Source organism: Ictidomys tridecemlineatus (genome assembly GCF_052094955.1).
Source record: "Ictidomys tridecemlineatus isolate mIctTri1 chromosome 12 unlocalized genomic scaffold, mIctTri1.hap1 SUPER_12_unloc_6, whole genome shotgun sequence".
NCBI lineage: Eukaryota > Metazoa > Chordata > Mammalia > Rodentia > Sciuridae > Ictidomys > Ictidomys tridecemlineatus.
This window is the reverse complement of record NW_027520964.1, coordinates 641,279-664,079: the sequence shown is the minus strand read 5'-3', so window position 1 is coordinate 664,079 and position 22,801 is coordinate 641,279. Positions and strand designations below refer to the sequence as shown.

Sequence of the window (22,801 nt, the reverse complement as noted above, 5' to 3'; positions counted from 1 at the left end):
GAAGGGAGAAATGGGTTTCTTATCATTAGTAGCTGAAATTGAAGACATATCCTAAGGAGAGCATTGAGTTGTTGAAGTGTGTTTAACTGGGTGTTAGGGTTTCCAGAGGAACAAAACCTGTCGATTCATTTGTCTGCCTGGAGAGACTAGTGGTTTGATTGGTTATGAGGGATTGGCTCATGTGATACGGAAGCTAGGAAGTCCTGTAGTCGGCATCTAAAAACTAGAGACTTAGAAAAACTAGTGGTGGAACTCAATCCTGGTTTGAAGGCCTGGTCCACGAGGCTGAGATGTCCCAGCTTAAACTGGGAGGCAGAAAAAGAGAGCCTCACCTTTTCTTGGTTCTGTTCGGCCTTTGGGGGGTTGGATGCTGATGCTCATGTCAGTGTCAGGGAGGACAGTCTTCTGAGTCCACTGATTCCAATGCTGATCCACCCCGTGGCCTCAGAGACACACTAGGATGTGAGGTTTCACCTGGGCACATCTGGCTCAGTCATGAAATTAACAGTGACAGACACCACAGAGGTGAACAAGAGATGGGCCAGACAGACACTGCACAGGACATGTGATGAGCACAGCCTAACACGGGGCGGTATAGGCACAGTACCAGAGAGCCTCTGCTATAAGAGCAACCAGTAAGAAAAATACAAACTGTTCTGAGTATCAAAACTTAACACATAAAACAGTAAATAAGATTAGAATGCCACGGAGGGATACAGTTTTTATAAGACAGGAAGTACAAGAACATACACAGAAATAGACACACATATATCAAAATATAGGTGGGTTAAACTCTTCTATTAAAAGGAAAGACTTCCTGATGAATTACAAAGCAAAACCAAGAGGCTGAAACATGTGGGTTGTGGGGCCATCTGTTAGTCCTAAACACAGAAGCAGGGGTTGTCGTTTTGGTCATGTTCAAGTCTAAATTCCAGCCATAAAGCAGTGTAGAATACAGGATGGATATCAGTGTGCCAGAGAACAGCGCCACTATTCAGGAAACTGACATGTGCAGAGGGGCAGGGAGAGACGGTTGAGGATGTGAGCAGCAAGTGAGTTTACCTTCTTGTCTGTGACATAGCAAGTTGTATTGTGAGTCCCCAGTCCCCAGACTTAGAGGACACATTCTTTAAAGAGTGTTCGTAGAAAATGTCCATAGATTAATCACACATTGGGTAATAAAGAGAAGCTTTATAAACTTTATAAACCTTTGTAAATTCAAATAAAACCTCTTCTAATGGTGATGTGACGAAATTTGAAGTCACAAACAAAACTAGAAAAAGAAAAGGCTCCTATTGCTTGGAAATTCAAAAACAAAACAAAGACAAACAGAACAAAACATTCTGTCTTAATTCTTGGTTCAAAGAAGAAATGCAATTCAAAAGTGCGTAAAATCTAGAAAACAATTGTATTGAAAGCAGTCCTCATCAGAGCCAGTGGAAACATCTAAATTCATGATTTAAATATTTATACCATGGGACAAGAAATCATGAATATACATGGACTAACCTCCAGCTGCAGAAGTCAGAGATGCAGTAAAAGAAAACCCCAGTAAGACAAAAGTTAGGAATCTAATGGTCAAAGCAGTGGTTAACAGCAGAGCAAGAAGTAGTAGAAATAATAAGAGTCCAGGTGCCTGTTACTTGAAATGAAGCCAATAAAATAGATGAATTATTCACAACTCGAGTAAAATGTAATAGCATCACCACCCAAAATAAGAAGCAGGACTAATTATGTTCAAGCTTCTGGCTGGGGAAGGCTTAGAAAGCTTCCGGTGCTGAGGACTCTATGTGGCCAGGTGGGGCCCCCACACCCTACACAGAATATTCCCAGCTTGCACCCATGGCTTAGACCTCTTTGCATATGTCAAACCTCTATAGTAAGGTAAGTGACAAGTAAAAAATAACCCTAAAAAGAATATGGTTTCTACATGACTTCTGTGGAAAGAATTATGAACCATATTGCAAGTCCTTTTAAATAAACACAAACATCTGGAATAGATAATATTTTCCTAGAAAGTTTCTCATCAATTCTGAACCCAGAAAAGAAAATTCTAAACAGGCCACTTATTAAAGAGCAAAGTTGGCACGAAATAGCTCCGGTTGTCTTGCTGCCCTCTCCCAACAAAGAGAAATGGAAGATGTATCAGGCGGAGCCAGTTTCAGGGAAACTTCTACCAGATTCTCAGGATAGGCACCTGCAAGGTATATGGACGGCCCGAGTATAGAGGAAGGGGGAGGGCTCTTTGGTAGTGAGCAACTGTGTCAGTAACAACTGTGGTTTGCACAAGGCCTTGCACAAGTGCACACCTCACAGAGGAGACATGTTAGTGCATGTTAGTGTCAGCATGCTAGGAGTGAATGTCATTGGCAAGTTGAAATACATTGTCTTGGTCCATCGGTAGCTGCTATCACAGAACACCAGAGGACAATAATTTATAATAAACAGTTATTTCTGCCACCTACGTTTCTGGAGGCTGAGAAGTCCAAGGTCAAGGGACCACATCTGGCAAGGATGAGAAGGGTAAGGGCACCTGAGAGCTGCACTGAGGAGTGGCCAGACTTTGTTAGCAGACAGCCTCTGAGCTGCAGCTGCGGCACAGTTTCGGGCTCCTTCTAGGCTGCTCCTTGGAATCCTGGGGCCTCCTTAGCTAGCCCATGTCTGGGTGGAGAGAGGAGGTTAGCTCTGAGTGCATGTCCTCTGGCTCCTGAGGTCCCTAGCCAGTGGCTGGCCATTGACAGTACCCATTCTCAAGCCTGAAATTACTGGGACTCCTCATATCCACCACTCCCTAACCCTCCCACCCTGATGTGTCCAAGTGTTATTACAGTTCACTTTCCTCCTGGAGGAGGCCTTCAGCTTCTGTATTCTATAGAGGAATCTGAAGTAGCAAAAGAAAGAAAATACTGTGACTGTTCATTCAAAGCAGTGGCAAATTTAGAATATGTTCTTTCCAGTTACTGTGTCCCTTTTTGCCCCAGAGATTTTGGTGTCTCTCCACATTATTCCCAGAATGACTGTGACTCCATGGCTAATCTGCAGACAGAAGTGTAAAGGAAGGGAAAGGGTGATTTTTGCAAGAGGTAGCATGCTGGTGGCCTTGCAGATTCAGGCTGCTGGGATTCCCAGGAAAACAGCCCCCCGTCCTATGTTACCTAGTAGGAGGAGGGGATTGGGTCTGGGGAACCTTTGAATGGTGCTTTTGGGACCTCTGGGGCCAGGCAAGGTTCTAGGCTCTGTGCTGTCTGTAGGCCTGCAGAGCCCCCTGCACCTGCTGACCCTTGGCCCTGTGTTTTCTCACAGCTGGAGATGGAGCTGAAGATGCTGAAGTCCCAGCCGGGCTCTGCTGAGTCGAGCTTCCCGTTCTGCAGAGAGGAGGTGGACACACTCAGGTACACTGTGCTGGGGCTGGGGCTGCTGGCAGTGGAAGTCTACTAGAACCCCTTCCTCCACTGCCTCCTGGATGGCATTTTGTTCCTCAATCACATTCCATCCGCTTGGGTTCCTCTGCAGGGACACTCATCTCCACTGGGCTGGACCTTTTCCAGTATCCTTTTCTTGGCCAGCACTGGCAGACAGCTGGGCCTTGCAGCTTCCCCCATGTTCAGGAGCTCGCAGACACTCTTGTCGGGTATCTGGTAGGACCTGCCTTTGCTGCCAGCAAGGTAAAGCAACAGGCCCATCTTCTTGGCTTGTGCAACTCTAGAGGCAGCAAGGAATTTATGAGCAGTGGAATACTGGGAGGTGCAGATGAGGAGAACTGCTTACAGAAGCAGTAGCCCGACCAGATGTGCTTTCTGTTGTCAGCTGGGCACCTTTGTCTATTATTCAGGACGCGCTCACTCGCCCTGAGATACTGTTTTCCTAGATGCGCTTCCTGCACCTCCGCCATCTGCTTACTTCTCTGTAAGCAGAGACCGCGGGCTGAGATTGTTCCCAGATCTTATTTCCTTTCTCCCCAAGACATGTCAGGGTCCTAAAGGAGATCCAGATGTGTGGGTGGGGTGCTGAGCAGCCCCTCCTGACTGTCCCCTGATGCACACTTCAGCCCTACCATTCAGTTTCTAGTCGAAGTGGCAAGTTTCCAGTTCTGGCATCTCTCATGGGAGACAGCAACTGTGGATGCAGAGTGAGTGTGGCTGAGTGGCCGTGCCTGGGGAGCCTCCCTTCTGCCCTAAGTGTATGCCATGGACCAAGTGTCTGGCATCCAGGGCTTCTCACCCAGGGAGCTGTTTCTGGTGAGTGAAATGAGAACAGACCTGGGAACCAGGACAGCCCCAGTGAATACCAGGTGGCCCTTGATGAGGCCACTGGTGCTGGAGTTTTAATGGCCCTCCCTGGGTTGTGTAGCCAAGGCCCAGCAGACTGGGACAAACCCTGGTACCCAAGGCTAAAGTGGCCTCAGCTGTTTCTCCCCTGTGGGTTCCGTTTTCTCGTGGGTAGTGTATGGATGACCCCAGCTTTGCAGGGTTGTTGAGTAAAAGCAAGAAGATATGTGCGCTGCCTCTGGTCCAACCAGGCCCAGAAGTGTTGAGCCAAAAACAGTTATGGTCCCTTCCAGGTTTGAGGTTTCCTCCCTCATTTCTGAAGCATTTCTAATATATGGACGGAGGCCTTATAAATAGCACTTTGGAGACCTGCCAGATCCCAGGCTGTTTGTTTTGCGCTCGTTCCGTCATTCACTCGTAGACACCGCGTGTGCGCCGTGGGCACCGTCAGGGCTCAGCACTGAGGATGATGGAGTGGTGAGCAAGACGCACACTCTCCGTCTTCATCAGTTTTGTGGTTTAATGGGGACTTGGGGGGACATTATTCACAGGCAATCCTGGCTCTGTAATTATGGATGGAGAGGAATGTGGTGGTGCTGTGAGAGCAGGTGTCTGGGGGCAGGGGGCTCCCCTGGGAAATACGTTTGTGTGTGGCCATGGGTTAACCATAGGATGGCAGGGGAGCTGGAGGCCAGGCCTGGGCCCCAGTGAGGGTTTGGTCTTTATTCTCTGAACAATGGGAAGCCATTATGTGTTTGAAAGTAGAAGAGCAACATGATTGAATTTGCAGCAGCCAGCACCACTGGCCTCCAGGGTGGGCAGCTCTCCCCAGCTGAGTGCCAGGCAGCATCTGCTGTGGGACACCCTTCCAAGCTGAAGTGACTGTTCCCAGCCAGAGGAGGGCCGAGCATATCTCCTATACATATACCCCTCAGCTCATGGAGCAGCCCTATCTGTGGTGAAGAGCTTATAACACAGAGGTGTGAGTGGTGGTGGTGGTGTGTGTGTGTGGGGGGGGGGTGTTCAATGCAAGAGGCATTTGAATGAGACTGGGAGGCCCCAAAAGATGGCTAGCAGCTTAGGAGTGCATGCCGCCAAGGGCCACAAAGGCAGGAGAGCTCAGCTGGTGTCTGCCATGAGAGGAACAAGGGCCAGGAGCTGGCCGTGGAGGAGGCATCCAGAGAATGCTGGGCTGATGGAGGCCCCAGGTCAGCTCTCATGGAGGAGGCACCAAGTGCTCAGGAATCAGCATAGTTGGCCCCTCACCTGACAGAGTCCTTAATGCCATGCAAGACAGGTATGTCCTGTGGTTGTCCTCCCCCCTTCCACCCCGTGTCCCTGGGAATCCTGTTATCAGGTGATGCAGTGAAGGGATTAGATTTGGGTGTTGGCAGGTGCACCTCAGGGTGTTAGCCAAGGGGGCAGAGGACAGTCTGCCCCAAGGGCCTGAGGCTGTCAACATGGGCCAGCACTGTGTTACTCAGCTCTCCTGTCACAGACTGGCATCCTGTCTTCTGCCAGGACTCTGGCTGCCCACAGCTCTCATGCTGCGGCTGACAGGAGCATGGCCAGGCGTGGGTGGGGCTTGTGTGGGCTGGAACGCTATGGGTTTATTTTTTAAACTTCAAGAAAGAGCTTTATTGTTGACATCTTTTGCTCAACGATCAAAGCTTCTTGTCCCCATTGTCTCACTTGGAAAACGCAGCTGTGGAAAGAAGCAGCTTCGTGGCTGGCCGCTGGGAGCTGGTCGGCATGTGTCGAGAGGCTTTGGTGGAGTTTTGCACCACAGTTCTGCAGCAGCACTTCTGACTTCCAGCCAAGGAGCAGCTGAGGGTGGAGATGGCTGTCACACAGGTACCTGCATCTGGGTGGCTGCTCCACACTTGGGTCATGTGTGACAGGCAACCCCAGGTGAGCAGGGGCTCTGCGTAGTGCACTCAGCCAGGGAGACAGTGTAAAACCAGGACTCACAGAGCCCAGGTGGCTCCTCTGGCTTCTCAGGGACAGATTCCTGTGCAGGTGGGGGAGTCCTGCTTGGCCAGGGTGCTGACCCGCCTCTCCTTCCACAGACCTGTCTCTCTCTTAAGGTCTGTTTCTTCTACTGGGTGGGCTAGCATCTCTGGCGCTCCCTGCCTCTGCCCAACCCTGCAATGGCACCCCCTGTACCTTCTCACTTTCCTCCCACGACCCCAGCCATCCAGGCTCAGGGCAGGCATATGGGTTGTGCCTCAAGTGTCCCATAGCATCACAGGTAGGCTTGGTGTTCTTGAGATAGCCATATTTGTAGCTCACTTTTGTCCTGAACGAGGAGCATATTGTTGTAGTGAGTTTTCTTCAGACAACATCAGGCAGCCCTCTGGCTGGGAAGTAGTGACAGAGGGGCTGGGGCCAGCTGAACGAGCAGTGTCTCTAGACACCAGAAGCATCTGCCCCAGCTCCCCTGGGGGAGACACCAGTGCTGTCAAGGCCAGAGGGCTCGTCATTGTTTCCCTGCAGCCGCAGAAGAGAGGGGAGACTTAGATGACCCCCTTTGAACAAGGGTCTGTTTCTCCTTTTGATTCTCACTTCTGAGGTTGAAGTGCTTTTCCTTAAGTCCTCTGAAAGTTTCTGAGGAGTGGTTTTTGAAGTGGTTGGTTCAGAGAAAGACAGTGGACACGAGGGCCCTGCTGCTGTCAGCCAGCCTTTCCCCGTGACCACAGTCGGCCAGCTGGTCACAGGAGAGCTGGTGGGGGAACAAGGGGGACAGCACTGCCAACCTGGGTACTGGGAGTTCATATGTGTGTGCATTCACCTAGGTTACATTTGCTACACACAAGAGAGTAGACATACTTACTTGTTTTGTGTAAGTGACACACATCCCTCACACCACATCATCTCAGCACAGAAAACGGAAGTGTCAGTACAGATTTAAGTAGCAACAGCTGAGGCCCTTTCAAGTGGAACAAATCTGGATTCGTTATTTTCTGCTGTCAAATAGTAGCTCTGGCAAATCCTAAATGTCTGTGGATTTAGCAACTGGGTAGACTTTCAGTGATTCCAGAGGCTCGTGTGTCTGTGCCAATGCCTGTTAGTCACACTCCGGAGCCTCTCCGTCACGGCCACGCTTACTGCCTGCCAGGTCCCACGGATGTGCTGGCTAGGCCCCAGTCCACGTGGGCAACCCCAGGCTTTGGGGGCTGAGGGAGCCCTGCCTGCTGGTGCTGGAGATGTCGGAGGATAGTGTGGTACTCTGCAGTACCCACTGGTACCCTGGAGCCCTGGCTGCACATTTAGGAGTGAGGTTGCAAGCACCTGGCTAGAAACCTGGGATTTGTCCCCGTGGCTTTGCTAGGAGATCCCAGCTGGGGTCTTTCACTTGGTGCCCTCAGAATTATTATTCTTTGTTTTCTTCTCAGCCTGGCATATCTTTGGAGACTTGGGCCTGGCAGATATCAGCCTGTTACCAGCTCCTGGGAGCTGGGTGGGGGATGGTGCTGGAAGCTCAGCATCATGGTGGAAATTTAATGTCCCATTGACCTGGGGGATGGGGTCATCCTGCTGTACCTTAGCAGAGGACTTATCCCCAAGCCCAGAATCACTGTTCTTTGAAGAGGAGGGGCCTGTGGTACTCGGCAAAGATGTGGCATCACTGGCGTGAGGTGAAGCTAGGATGAGGGGTGCCAGTTTTCAAGAATCTTCAACATCCAGTTCAGTTCCTCGGCAGTCCCCTTTCTTCCCAGGTCCAACTCACACCTGCAGACCTAGACACACACAGCCAGCTGGTGGAGGATGCCTTGCAAGATGGAGGAAGGCAGTCCAGTGGGGACCTCAGGACTGGGGACAGTGAGGTAGTAGTCCCCTGAGTTCCCAGAATACCAGCTGTATGTCCTGGACATGGAACCCTCAAAAGTTTGAATGCACAACCAGCCATAGACATAGAACAAAGTCTCCAAAGACGTTCACTCCCCCAGCCACAGGGGTGCCACCTGATAGCGGGTAACCTTGAATATGCCTTTCTGACTTTGGCTGATGCCAGGGAAAGAATTGTTCTCCACCCCACTGCCCCACAGAGCCCCTGCCCAGTGAGTCTACTTCCTACCCCAGCCTTCACAAGTGCCCCTGCCTGGCAGTGTAGCAGGGCTGAGTAGGTGGGCAGGCTGTGTCCCTGACTAGGATTGTCCTACCTTGGTTGAGTCAGGCTGACCAGGTAGCTGAGCTTCTATCCCCATCTGGCACTGGAGAGACAAAGGTGAAGGGGCTCCTTACTGCCCTCATGAACCATGTCTGATGCTAGCAGGCATCTCTGCCATTAGGATGGGAGGCCTTTTTTCTGCAGGCATCCCACTTTGTCAGGTTGGTATCAGCAGGGCCCATGGCAGCCCTGCACCTGCCCTGTCACGTGTATACACGCCATTCAACAGAACTTCAAAACACAGGAAGCAGAAGCAGATAGAACTGAGGAGAGAAACAGACACTCAAGCATTTACAGAGGACACCCATGCACTGCTGTCCACAGTTGGTGGGGGGCCAACAGAAAAGCAGCAAAGATCTGGAACTGAATGTCACTGTCAGCTAACAGGTATGGTCAGTGTTTGCAGAGCACTATCCATTCTCTCTTAAAGTCCACTTGGCACATTTACCACAGTGGATTTTATCTTGGGTCACAGAACAAACCTTAGCAAAATTAAAGGAATCATATTCATGTACAGTATGTTCTCTGGCTACATTGAGCTCAAAGTAGAGGTCAATAACAGAAAAACAACAGAAAAATCTCCAAACGATCAGAAATGACACAAAATCTCCAAATGTGCTTCTGAATCCTCCACATGTCAAAGAGGAATTCTCAAGAGAAATATACACAACTGAGTGATAATGAAAATACAAAACTTTGTCAGATACAGTGAAACCAGCACTGAGAAGAAAACTTTCAGAGACATTCACATTAGAGAAGAAAAGAAGACTCTTATTTATGTGCTAATTGTGAGAACCTGAGGGAAGAGCAGAAGCAGCTTAGAATAGGCAGAAAGAAATAATGAAGAGCAGAAAGAAATGAAATTGATAAAAAAATAGAACGGAGAAAAAAATCACTGAACAAAATGCCATTTAAAAAAAAATCCATAAAATTGATAAACTGCTAGCAAAACTGACAAGTATTAAGAAGCCACAAGACACACATCATCGGTATCAGGGCTGAAGCAGGGGCTGCCGCTGTGGATCCTGTAGTGTCACAGGGCACGGCAGACGGCTTCATGCTCAGAGACTCATTCACTTGGAAGCAAGAGATCAGTTCTTCAAAAACCTTCAACTACCAAATATGAAGTATGCCAAATATATATACCAAAATATGAAATACATACCAAAAGATATGTACCAAATATATACCAAAAGATGAATAGATTATCTGAATAGTTCTAGGACATTAAAAACCTGAAGCCATTATTAAAATGCTCCCAAGAAAGGTCTCTGCAGGCCCCAGTGGTTTCCCTGGGGAATTCCACTGAACAGCTAGAGAGCTTTTGGTGGCAGGTCACTCAGCCTCGTCCAGGAGACAGAAGAGGAGATGGCCAGGGTGGGGAGGAGTGCCCATGTCTACCAGAGACAGCCGGGTGAGCCTGTTGGCATCTTGCTGGGGGGCAGGAGCCTGAGAGCCCGTGACCTGCAAAAGTCAGGAAAGCAGTGGCAGCTCTGCTAGCTAGCTCTGATGCCCCACTGAGGTGGACACCATCCAGGGAACTGAGTGAAGAGGGCAGCAACCTCCTTGTATTAATCTGCAAGTGCCTATGAATCATAAATATTCCTAAAATGCTGCCTTAAATGAAGGCCTTCACCCCTTCTCCAGCTCCAACCCCCTTCTTCCTGCTTTTAGACATCACCCCCCACCCCAGGGGACACTTCCTAAGGCTTGGTGGCATAAAGCCTCTGAGCTCATCCTCTCCTGGTCAGGGACTCAGCTTTTTGGGGTCACTGCCACTCACTGTCTGCTGTCTGACTTCTAAGGCTTTGTGATGTTGTCTCTGTTATTTTCTTGTCTTCAGCAGTAGGCCTGAGGAAAATGAGAAAGCCTTTACTTTTGATTTTGCAGCATTTTGAGGGAGTGCGCGTTAATGAACCCGTTCAAGTCACTGTCGTAAAGCTCAAGGCTTTGTTTTTCCATTTCTGTATATATTTGAAAAGTGAAGCAGATGATTGAAGGCTGTTTCTCCTCCTTATGTTACAAATTAGCACCTTCTCTGCTTTCTCAGACCTTTTGTGTTGCCATATAGTTTGCTCCACTGTGTGGTCCATTAACCCCTTCTGAGCTTCAGTGACTTCGTGCTCTCAGCTATTCAGGAACCATGGCATCTTCATGGGCAAATTGCTGGCATGTTGGACTTAGGTGCTCTGTCCCTAGAGCCTATCTTTATTTGACTACGGGAGTCTGGTTGCTTCCAGGATTCTGATCATTCTGTTTCTGAAAATAGTGACAACTACTCACTTTAGTAGTAGCTGTCAGTAGCAAAATTGTAATAAGTTGCCTGCTGCCGCTTATTTGGTGCACACCGTGGGCCACATCCCACATGTGCATTCTTGCCTTCTTACACCATCCCAGGACAGTTTCTAAGAAAGATGCTCACTTCATGGAGGCCTGGGTTCCATACAGTGGAGTACATCCATTTTCAAGCGTGGTTTAACCAGCAGTATTGAGAGTTGGGTGGTGGCAATTGTCTGTGAAAGAGCAGGTCTTAAGACACATATCATCTTCTGAACTCTAAAACAATGAGAAAAGCAGCTGGGTGTGATGGTGCACACCTGTAATCCCAGTGACTCAGGAGGCCGAGGCAGGAGGATTGCAAGTTTGAGGCCCTGTCTTAAAAAGAGCTAGGGATGTAGCTCAGTAGTAAAGCACCCCAGGGTTCATCACCAGTACCAAATAAAGAAAGAATGAAAAAAGCCAAATTCAGTCTACCTTTTCCTATCACTACATGCATCCATTTCTGCAGAACATCAGTGATCACTCTCCTCCCAACTCCACCCACACCATGGTTACGCTCTGAGAGGTGTGTACAAGATTATGTGATCACTACACAGTAGGTTTTAGGACATGTCCTAGGATCATCTTAATTTTTTTCAATCGTTATGTAGTAAAGTTACTGTTTTTTAATGGTGAATTTTAATCACCCCATAATCAGAGAACAAAATAATTTCGTCACCTCCCAAGCCCTTGCTCTCCCTTTTGCTCATTCCTTGTGCCTCTTGCTCCGCCCACCACTGCTCTGCTCCCCAGCCCTGCTGTCCTGGGAGACAAATCCTCTGCTGTCACCTCTTGAGGCTTGTGACGTCCACACAGCATCACAGCATCACGTACTTGAGCGTCCTGATTGACAGTGTGCACAAGTCCACCCTTCTTGATCACTGTGACTTTGCAGGAAGCTTTGGGATCAGATGGCACGCATCTTCAGATTTACTGCTCTTTTCTGGATTGTTTTGCTGCTTCTGACATCTCAATAAGTTTTCCTATCCCTGAACACTAGTGTCTTAAATTTATTTTGGTTTTCTTTTAGCAGTGTTTGTAGTTTTTAGGGTCTGATCTAATATCACATTGGATAAATTAATTCCTGAGTATTTTGTTCTTTTTGATGCCATTGTAAATGGAATTTTCTTAATTTCCTTTTCAGATTGTTCATGGCTAGTGTATGGAAATACAAGTGATTTTTTTTTTTTTATTTTGCATGTTGACTTTGGATCTTGCAGCTTTGCAAAATTCTTTGATTAACCGGGTTTTCTTCTTTCTTTCTTTCTTTTTTTTTTTTTTGCAGATTATATGTGGTGTTTGTATGGCATCTGTGAATACAACAGTTTACATTCTCTTGTGTGCTGGATGCCTTTTATTTCTTCGTCTTGCCTAATTGCTCCGGCTGTGTTGAATAGAAGTAATAGAAATGGGCCGTTTTGCCTTATTCCTGATCTTAGGGGAAAGCTTGCAGTCTTTCGATGTTGGGATTGATGTCAGCTATGAGGTTTTGGAAAAAAATGCCCTTTATCATGTTGAGGAAGCCCCTCTGTTCCTGTTTGTTTTGTGTGTTTCTTGTGAAGGGGAGATGGATTTAGTCAAGTGCTTTTTCTGCCTCCACTTAGAGGAGACTTTTATTCTATTAATGTTGGGTGTTACACTGGCTGGTTTCCAGATATTGAGACAGCTGTGCACACCTGGTAGCACCCCTTCCAGTTTGCTGAGTTGGGGTTAAGGATTTCATGCCTGTATTCATCAAGGTTGTTGGTCTCAGTTTTCTTTAGCTAATCTTTCACTTCAGTGTGAGCATAATGCTGTTCTCAGACCAAATCAGGCAGGGTTCCCTCCTCATGAGCTTTCTGGAAGAGTTTGGGAAGTATGAGTGTTAATTCTTTGGATGTTTGGTAGAACTCAACAGTGAGGCAATCTGGTCCTCTTTTGATTACTGATATAATCTCTGTATTTTTTATGGATTTGTTGATATTTTCTATTTCTTCTTGTGTCAGTTTTGGTAGTTTGTATTTCTTGGACTTCATTTGTGTCTCAGTTATCACATTTGTTTTTATATGTGTTTATGTATTCTCTTATAATCCTTTTGATTTCAGTGAAACCAGTAGTAATGTCCCCTCCCTCATTTCTGAATTTCATAATTTGAATCTGCTCTCTTTTTTATTAGTCAATCTGGGAAAGATTTGCCAATTTATTGACCTTTTCAAATCATCAGCTATTGGGTCTATGTATTTCTCTATTGCATTTCTGTCCTCGGTCTTGCTCATCTCCGCTCTGATCATTATTGTTTTTTTCTTTCTGCTGGATTTGAGCTAATTTGCTCTTCTTTTTTCTAGTTTCTTAAAGCCATACTGTTAGATTATTGACTTGAGAGCTTCCTTTTTTAATTTAGGATTTATAGCTGTAAGTTTCCTTCTTGGTTTTGGTCTCCAGGTATTTTCTAATTTCCCTTGTGAGTTCATCTTCAACCCATTGTTGTTTAAGAGTGTTGTTTAATATCCACCTATTTATGAGCTTTTTATTTTCCTTCTGTGATTGATTTCTAATTTCATTGCAGTAATTCCATTACATTTACAAGTTTAACTTAAGACTTGTTTCAAGGTTTTATATGTGATCTATTCTGTAGAATATTCCACATGCTCTTAAGAAGAATGGCTATTCTGTTGTTAGGTGTATGTCTTTATGATCTAAGTGATTTATAGTGTTGTTCGTCTCCTTTTCCCCACCTTTTTTTTCATTAAGGATTGGAACCAGAGGTCCTTTACCACCTGAGCCACATGCTCAGTCCTGATTGTTTATTTATTTAGTGGAACTGGGGATTGAACCCAGGGCCTCTTGTATGTGAAGCACTTGCTCTACCACTGAACTACATCCTTGGACTTACTTTTCATTTTTTATTTAGAGACAGGGTCTCACTAAATTGCCCAGGTTGGCCTTAAACTTGTGATCCTCCTGCCTCAGTCTCCCAAGTTGCTGGGATTGCAGTCATGTACCACTGGACCAGGCTAGTTCCTTTTCTTTCTTACTGATCTTTCTGACTGATCTGGATATCTTTCATTCCTTTTTATTCCTAAACAATATTGCAGGATTTTTTTCTTTTTTTTGTGTGTGTGTGTATATGTGTGTGGTAAGAACAATTAAAATTTGTCCTTTCAGCAGTCTTTATGTGTGTTTGATACATTTGTTGTTATTGGCTGTGGTCACCATGGTGTAGAGTAGGTCCCTGAGCTTCCCATGCCTGTGTATCCTTTGATCAGCACCTCCCGTTCATCCCCCAGCCCCTGGTAACCACAGTTCTACTTCCAGGGCCTGCTGCCCTGGGTTCAGATTTTTTTTTTGTACCAGATTGAACCAATTCTTCTGTTGAAGGACACGTGGGTTGGTTCCATAGTTTAGTTATTGTGAACTGAGCTGCTATAAACATTGACGTGGCTGTGTCACTGTAGTATGCTGATTTTACATCCTTTAGATATATACCAAGGAGTGGGAGAGCTGGGTCAAATAGTGGTTCCATTTCTGGTTTTTTGAGGAATCTCTATACTGCTTTCCAGTGCGGTTGCCCCAATTTAGTTCTTTCCATTTCTCAACATGAATAGTCCTGTAGTAAATACGGTTGTGCAGATATCTCTATGGCATACTCATGTCCTTTATTTTGTGCATGGATCCAGTAGTGGGATTTCTGGATCATATGGTAATTCTATTTTTAATTTTTTGAGGAATTTCCATACCTTTGTTCATAATGGCTATACTCATTTATATTCCCACCAACAGTGAATACGGGTTCCCTTTCCTCCTCATCTTTACCAGCAGTTGTTATCTTTTGTCCTTTTGAAAATAGCCATTCCAGCAGGTGTGAGATGATGCTTCTATGAGGTTTTGATTTGCATTTCTCTGATGATTGCTGACAATTGATAATGAGCATTTTCTCATAAACCTGTTGGCCATTCATATGTCTTATTTTGCAGTCTGCAATAGAAACCTTTTTCATTTCTGATATCATGACTTTGTGTCTTTTTTCTTTTTCAGACTTGTTGGGACTTTACAATTGGATTGGTCTATTTAAAGTACTAGTTTTCAGATTCTTTAATTTTTTTTCCTCTATTGTTTTTCCATTTTCAATTTCATTGATATTTGTTTTATAGTATAGTTTTCCTTCAGCTTGCTTTAGGTTTATTTTTCCCCCTTTAACTTCCTAAGGTAGGTGCTTGTTTTCTTCCTCCTTTTTGTTTTTGACAGTACTAGGGGTTGTACCCAAATCTTCGCACATGCTGGACAAGTGCTCTACCATTGAGCTACTTCCCAAGCCCTTTTTATTATTTCTTATTTTGAGATAGGGTCTTCCTAAGTTGCTGATGCTGGCCTCAAATTTGCCATCCTCCTGCCTTGGTCTCCAATCCCCCTGGAAATCAGGGTACCTGGTGCAGGTGGTACTTGTGGTCTCCTGTGCAGGGTGCCAAGGCTTTGGGGCCGTGGGGCAGGGAGCATGTTGTTTGGAATCCTTATGTACAGCAGCCGTGTCTCCTGCATGGGTGGATACAGATTTCCTATGTCACAGTCCAGTATGTCACAGTCTACTCTGTAGTTTGCTGCTCTTATCCCCCTCTTTTGTCTCCTGAGCTGTTCTTCCTTACATTGATACCTTGAGGGACCCAGGCTCCTAATGCCCAGCTGCAGGAGCTGCCCCTTCCTTGCAGGCCTGGGTCTTCTTATTGCAGAGGGTGCTTGGAAAGCACAGTGGGGTACCAGGTGTGGGTGCATACAGGCCTTCTCAGCCTGCCCACACCACTGGTGTCCACACAACATAGACAGTTCTGTCCTTGTGCTGGGTCAGTTTCTCTTTGCTTGGGTCTGCGTGTACCGCATGCAGCTGGCCGTCTCGGAATCCCATCTTGGCACTCGTGCTCAGCGTTGCCGTATATTATTTGTTTCCTCTGTGTTGCCTGAGTCTGCTCACACCTCCTGCTTTCTGCTCGGTTATTTGGGCCACTTTTGGCATTCCATCTAAATTTCACTGCGATGCCCTGGACTCTTTTCTCTGTTTAACTTTTGTGCTTATCTGGGGCTCCAGGGAATGCACTATGCCTCCTGGGTCAACTCTTTCCCATTGCAGTAAACCACAGAAGCTGCACCTCCTCATCAGTACTTCACCCTCATCCTTCAGCGCTCCACACTTAAGCCTGCATTGAAAAACCTCAGCTCTTGATGGCATCTGTCTTGTTTCTAGTCTTAACTCAGTAGGAGACAGCTTATTATATGTAACAGGTGGCCAGGGTCCACAAGGAGGAGGCCAGCTGGGCAGCACAATGAGCTTTTGAACAAATGTGCATAAGTGTGCAGTTCTGTATCGCTTAGTGACTGAATGTGTTCTGAAAACTGTGTCGTTAGCTCTCTTATCAAGAAGTGAACATCAGGCTGCGTTTATATGAACTGGAAGGCTGTGACATCACAAGGCAATGTGATCTTACAGGACCATCCCAGTGGCTCTATGGCACGTGACTATACTTGTTATGCGTTATTGCTTTTTTGCTCCCTCTCTCTCTGCGAGGTAATAGTTTGCCTGAAAAGGTAGGTTGCAACAGAAAGCACACCCTTTTCAAATGAGCAAACAAATTTGTCTTATGTGGGTCTGCCCTCTGACAGCTCGCTGGGATGGAGTGTGGCCAGCCATTCTATTCAGATATGTCTGTAGCTTCCAGTGTGGCTTAATGACATTTAGCCCTCAAGGCCTTCTGCCTATGCAGCTTCAGAATGCACACTATCCAATTTTAGCATGTCATCCTGAGGGGTCCTTCTCAGCTTCTCCTAAAGTGAGAAGTGCCTCCCTGCAGAAGATCCTTCTTGGAATGGCCCCAGAGGCTGTTTGTGCCACATGCCCATAGAGTCATCATGGGAAACCCTGCGGTACAGCAGCCAGAGTGTCAACCTGAGGCCATCTGCCAGGCCTTCTTCACCAGCCTAGTGATCAGGCCTGCCACATAACCTCACAAGTCTCAGTTTCCCTTTTTAAGCTGGGGAGTGACAGCAATGACCAAATAATGTATGTACTTCACATACGTGAATCTGTAGGTAACTGTCACCTGTGGCACATAGCACATCTCACCCTGCATGTTGTTTCCAGCAAGTCAGGGCTGCCTTGGGCTGCAGCCAGAGTCATCTGTGCTTAGGGCACTAGAGTGAGCAAGGATACCCCCTGACTCCTCGGAAGGGCATTTGGTGGGGTCCATCAGATGAGAGATGTGCACACCCTCTGACTAATGGCTCTGCTTCTAAAAGCACATCCTGGGTTGGATGCTGTGCTGAGTTTTCACACACATGCACACCATGTGGGCCATCACCACACCTGGGACAGGGAACCCCCAAACATTTCCTCTTGCTGGGTTGTAATCCCTCCCCTCCTCTTTCTCTTTCATACTCCCTGACACCTACTGATCAGTTTTCGGTCTCTGTAGATTGATTGACATTGTATAAGGTTCTAGCGGAATGAAACCACATGACGTGTTCTTTTCTGTCTGGCTTCTTTCACTCAGCATGTTTACTTTGCATTAGGACCACATGCACAGACAGTGATTGTTTTTGCTGCTGAGTAGTCTTCTGTTGCGTAGATATACAGTTTGTTTATACATTCCTCTGTTGATGGACATTAGATTTCTCCCAGTTTTTGCCTACGCCTCTAAAACAGCTTTATATTATAGTCTTCTGTTGCGTAGATATACAGTTTGTTTATACATTCCTCTGTTGATGGACATTAGATTTCTCCCAGTTTTTGCCTACGCCTCTAAAACAGCTTTATATTACAAATAAAGTCCTTGTACAGAAATACTTTCTTTTCTCTAGTGCAAATATCTAATTGTGCAATGACTATGATTATGTGTTTGACCTGGGAAACTGCCTGCCTCTCGTCCACAGCGGTGTAACCTGTCTCCTTCACACTGGCACTGGGTGGTCCAGTTGCTCCTCACCAGCATCTGGTGTGGTAGGTCTTACTTTCAGTCCTTCCGACAGGTGTGTAGCAGTGTCTCGTTGTGGCTTTAACGTCCATTTCCCTAATGACTAATGATGTTGGACACCTTTTCATGGTTTATCTATACATCTTCTTGGTAAAGTGTGTGTGTTCAAATCTTCTATTTCATTCTTGATTACTTGTTTTCTTATTGAGTTAGAGTTCTTTATATATTTTGGGTAGAAGTTCTTTGTAAGATACTTATTTTGCTTTTCAAAGATTTTTTGTTTTTGATGAGGTCCAGTTTTTTCGGTTGTTTTTGCATTTGTTTGTTTTCGTGCTTTGTTTTGTTTTTGGTACTGGGGATTGAACCCAGGATTGCTTTACCACTGAGGTGCATCCCCAGCCCTTTTTATTTTTTGAGATAAGGTCTTGCTAAGTTGCGGAGGGTCTCACTAGGTTGCTGAGGCTGGCCTCAAACTTGAGATCCTCCTGCCTCAGCTTCCCCAGTCACTGGGATTACAGGTGTGTGTCACCATGCATCACTCAGTTTTGTCTTGTTTTGATTTGTATTTTATTTATAAAAATCTACAGAATTTTTCTTCTGTATTAGCAATTTTCAAATTGTTGGTTTTACATATAGGTTTGTTTACATAAAAAAATTTTTAATATTGTACATGATATGTATGGATTTCAGTTTTTATTTTTCCCTTTAGGAAAACACATTTGTTTCAAATGAAAATACCATTTTTTTCTACATTGGATTGCCTTCATCTATTTATCAAAAATAGGTTTTGGTGGCTCTGTGGTACAGCATATGCCTAGCATACATGAGGCCATGGGTTTAATTCCTAGTGCTGAAAAACAAAACACAAAAAAAATAGATTGTGTGTGTGTGTGTGTGTGTGTGTGCATGTATTTGTCTCAGGTCAGTGCCACACTATTTTGATGACTTAACTTTAATGTAACTCATTGAAATTAGATAGTCCTCTGCTTTCATTTTCTTTTTGTTTGATTAATCTAAGTTCATTACATTTCTATAGGAATTTTAGAATCAGCTTGTTGATTTGTACAAAGAAACCTGTGAGATTTTGATTGGCATTGATGTGATTCTGTAGATGAATGTCAGAAGAAGTATACTACTAACCACGATGGTTTTCCCAATTGTAAGCAGGGTCTTTCTCTCCAATTCATAGGTGATCATAGACTCTTGGTAGCACTTGCAGGTGTTAGTGTACATCTTCCATGGCCTGGTCATATTCTCTCTTAGTTTTCATGGATTTGGATGCTGTGTAAGTCATATTTTTCAGATAGCTCTCTGGTACTAGTTTCTGGGGAATTTGAATACAGTCAGAACATACTAGAGCTACTCAATTCCTCCTAAACATATTGAGCCTTTTTTTATGGTTTAGTATGTAATCTAACTTGGAAAATTTTTAGAGAACATTTGATAAGAATGTGTATTCTGCTGTTACAGATGAGTAGGTGTAAATTTTATGAAAGTCAGACTGTTGATAATGTTTTCAAGTGTCTGTTCCCTGATTTGGCTAGTTATGTAGTGACCCTGACTAAGGACGTGTTGATTTCTCCCACTGCCCTGTTGGTTTTGCTCATTTCTTGTGAAGTTGTTTTGTTTGTACTTATGTGCTCCAGATCATATACCCTCTCCTCTCCTTCAGGGATCTTTTCACTTCTGGGAAGCAGCCTACTTGGCAGTAGGTTATACTCTGAAGTGCATTGTCTGCTTGAAGCAGCCTGTTCACTTTCACTTCTTGGTTTCCTAGTGACAGCATTATTTCTTTTTGTGTTTCATATTTTAAGTGTGTTGTAGTCAAAAGTCTATAACTGGTGATACCTTTTAATCCAATTTCATGGTCTCTGCCTTTTAGTTGGGGTGGTAGGCGCATTTACATTTAGTACAATTACTGAAATGAGTAGGTTCCATCTTGCCATCTTTTCTTTTTCTTTCTCACTCTTTGTCCCATCTCTTCTTTGTTCCTGTTTTTCTTCCCTTAAAAAAAAAAATTCAGTGATTCAAAAAAATTTTTTTCACTGTTACTTCAGAGTTATTTCAGAGTTTTAGTGTACATCTCTGACATGGTGCTGTCCAGGTATACAGCATCCAAGTGGCTCCCGTGTGCCACTCACTGTGAAGCCTGTCACCTTTGTGGCTGAGGGCTCCGTGGGAGGCAGCGAGCTCACAGCAGGTGGCGTGGCTGCTGCAGGGTAGGTTCCCTGAGCGTGTGGCTATGTGCTTGCTGCCCAGGCTCCCAGGGTGGCCACCATGATGCCATTTTGGAAGCGAGGAGGAGGAAAGGGCCGGGAAGGCCGAGGGCAAGCTCCAGGTGGCTCAGGGCTGTGCCTAGAGATGCTCCACAGGCCTCTTGGGTGACTCTGGGCGGGGAGAACCCAGGTGGGGCCGCTGAGAAGGGTCAGCGCTTCTTCCTAGCACTGCACCAGCTCCCCGGGGTGCTGGGGTCCAGAATCCACGAGACAGACTCGCTGGAAGGGAGGAGATGACAAACCCACCAGGAATCAGACCAGACGCGGTGTGCGGAGAGCTTCCCGAGCCCTCTGCTCACGGCCCGTACATCCCGCAGTGTCACCCAGTGCGGGGCTCCTGACTTCTCCAGACCAACGACACTCCAGGTCTTCCGATCTTCCCATAGGCCAAGCTCTCCTCAAGCGAGCGCACTCGACCCTGACGGCAACCTGGGGGGCTCTTGGGCTGTCCCCAGAGCAGGCCCTGAGTGGCCTATCCCAGAGCACTTGCTTATTTGAGAGGGTAGGAGGAAGGCAGAGGGGAACAGAGCATTTGGAAGGGACATAGCAAGCCAGTCCCCACTGTGGTGTCCAGAGCTTAACCCCACAGGGGGGTCGTGGGAAATGGAGCCAAATGCTGATAAGGTGGTGTACTATGATGGCCAAGAAGACGTGGTGGTGGTGAAGGTGGTGGTGGTGGGAGTGATGGTAGTAATGATGGTGGTAATGGTGATAGTGGTGATTATGGTGGTGATGGTGATGGTAGTGGTGGTGGTGGTGATGATGGTGATGGTGATGATGCTGATGAATGTGGTGGAGATGATGATGGGGTTGTGGTGAACATGGTGATGGTGATGGTGATGACGGTGATGGTGGTGGTGGTGGTGGTGGTGTTGATGGTGGTGGTGGTAATGTTGGTGGTGATGGTGGTGGTGGTGATGGTTGTGGTGATGGTGGTGGTGGTGATGGTGGTGGTGATGGTGGTGGTGGTGATGACGGTGATGGTAATGGTGATGGTGGTGGTGATGGTGATGACGGTGATGGTGATGATGGTGGTGGTGGTGGTGGTGAATGTGGTGGTGATGATGGTGATGAATGTGGTGGAGATGATGATGGGGTTGTGGTGAACATGGTGATGGTTGTGATGGTGATGGTGATGATGATGGTGGTGGTGGTGATGGTGGTGGTGATGATGGTGATGGTGATGACGGTGATGGTGATGGTGATGATGGTGGTGGTGGTGGTGGTGAATGTGGTGGTGATGATGGTGATGAATGTGGTGGAGTTGATGATGGGGTTGTGGTGAACATGGTGATGGTGATGATGGTGGTGGTGGTGGTGTTGATGATGGTGGTGGTGGAGGTGGTGGTGGTGGTAATGTTGTTGGTGGTGGTGGTGATGGAGGTGGTGGTGGTGGTGGAGGTGGTGGTGGTGGTAATGTTGGTGGTGGTGGTGCAGGTGGTGGTGGTGGTAATGTTGGTGGTGGTGGTCGTGGTGGAGGTGGTGGTGGTGGTAATGTTGGTGGTGGTGGTGTTGGTGGAGGTGGTGGTGGTGGTGGAGGTGGTGGTGGTGGAGGTGGTGGTGGTGGAGGTGGTGGTGGTGGTAATGTTGGTGGTGGTGGTAATGTTGTTGGTGGTGGTGGTGGAGGTGGTGGTGGTGGTAGTGGTGGTGGTGGAGGTGGTGGTGGTGGTGGTGATGATGGTGGTGGTGGTGGTGTTGATGATGGTGGTGTTGGTGGAGGTGGTGGTGGTGGTGGTAATGGTGGTGGTGGTGATGATGGTGGTGGTGATGATGGTGATGGTGATGATGGTGATAGTGATGGTGATGTTGATGATGGTGGTGGTGGTGGTGGTGGTAATGTTGGTGGTGGTGGTGGTGATAATGTTGGTGTTGGTGGTGGTGGTAATGGTGATGATGGTGATGGTGATAGTGATGATGGTGATGGTGGTGGTGATGGAGGTGGTGGTAATGGTGGTGGTGGTGGTACTAAAAATCTCTCTTGTACAAGTTAAAACATGTGGGTTTAGGTGGGACTGCTGACTCCACAGACTCAATGCTTGGCTATTGAAAGCCCAAACAAGAGACTCTGTGAAACTCTTAAAGAACTGCTAATATGAGAAGACACAAATACATCCAAAGATCGGAGCAAATGTTGGTCTTGTGGATGTCCAGCCTCCCTTGATCTACCTGCGTGGGCTCTGGGCATGTCTGAAATGTGCTGGTTTTCCCAGAGGCCAGGGTCAGAGTGAGAGATGATGTGGTACCCCCAGGGGACAGGGCTTCCTGGACACAGGCCCTCTGCTCACCAGAACCTTGTGACCCTGAAACCCCTCTCCAGGGTTTTGGGGTGCCCTTTGAAGGGCCCCTGATGGAAATCTCTGCTGACACCCTATTTGCCATCTGCCTGAGGTTTCAAAGTGCCCGGGAGGGCAGTCCTCCCAGGCAGGCGTCCGTCTCCCTGGGTCTGAGTCAGTGGTCGCAGGACAGGCCAGCCAGCACTTGCTCACTGGTGGGAGCTGGGTCATGACCTGGGGTGTGAGCGAGTGTGCTGAGGACCAGGTCAATCCTGTGCTGCTCACCAGCCATGCAGCAACAAGGCCTGGCCACCTGGAGGCCAGGCCAGGCGGGGCCCAGTGTCCCCAGCCAGCCTCCGCTGCCAATGTGGAGCTACCAGTGTGCAGCCACCAGCCCTGGTCAGGGCCAAGCTCCCTGACCTGGGAGTCAAAGGGAAAAGCCTTCAGGGTCACAGAGGAGATCAGCAGCAATTGCTTCAGGGAGTGCAGAGAAAAACGTCTGCGACTAATAAAGAGAAAACAAGCCATGAGAGCCCCAGAGAGCATTCAAGCTGCCCCC

The 22,801-nt window shown here is 46.9% G+C and overlaps 1 protein-coding gene across 21 annotated transcripts in view; it reads left to right on the top strand.

The window, feature by feature from the left end:
• LOC144372348 (mitotic spindle assembly checkpoint protein MAD1-like) overlaps nt 1–22,801 on the top strand; it is a 270,820-nt gene that overhangs the window by 221,517 nt on the left and 26,502 nt on the right. For 9 of the 21 annotated variants that reach the window (XM_078035743.1, XM_078035745.1, XM_078035744.1 and 6 more), the window contains 3 exons: nt 3,304–3,392; nt 3,514–3,547; nt 5,939–6,122. The exons of 1 other annotated variant lie outside the window; for it this stretch is intronic. In XM_078035743.1, coding sequence (XP_077891869.1) covers nt 3,304–3,392; nt 3,514–3,547; nt 5,939–6,122 — 307 coding nt within the window. Of the gene's footprint in view, nt 1–3,303; nt 3,393–3,513; nt 3,666–5,938; nt 6,180–22,801 lie in introns of those variants that run through there. 11 more of the 21 variants (XM_078035746.1, XM_078035755.1, XM_078035752.1 and 8 more) reach the window with 4 other exon arrangements.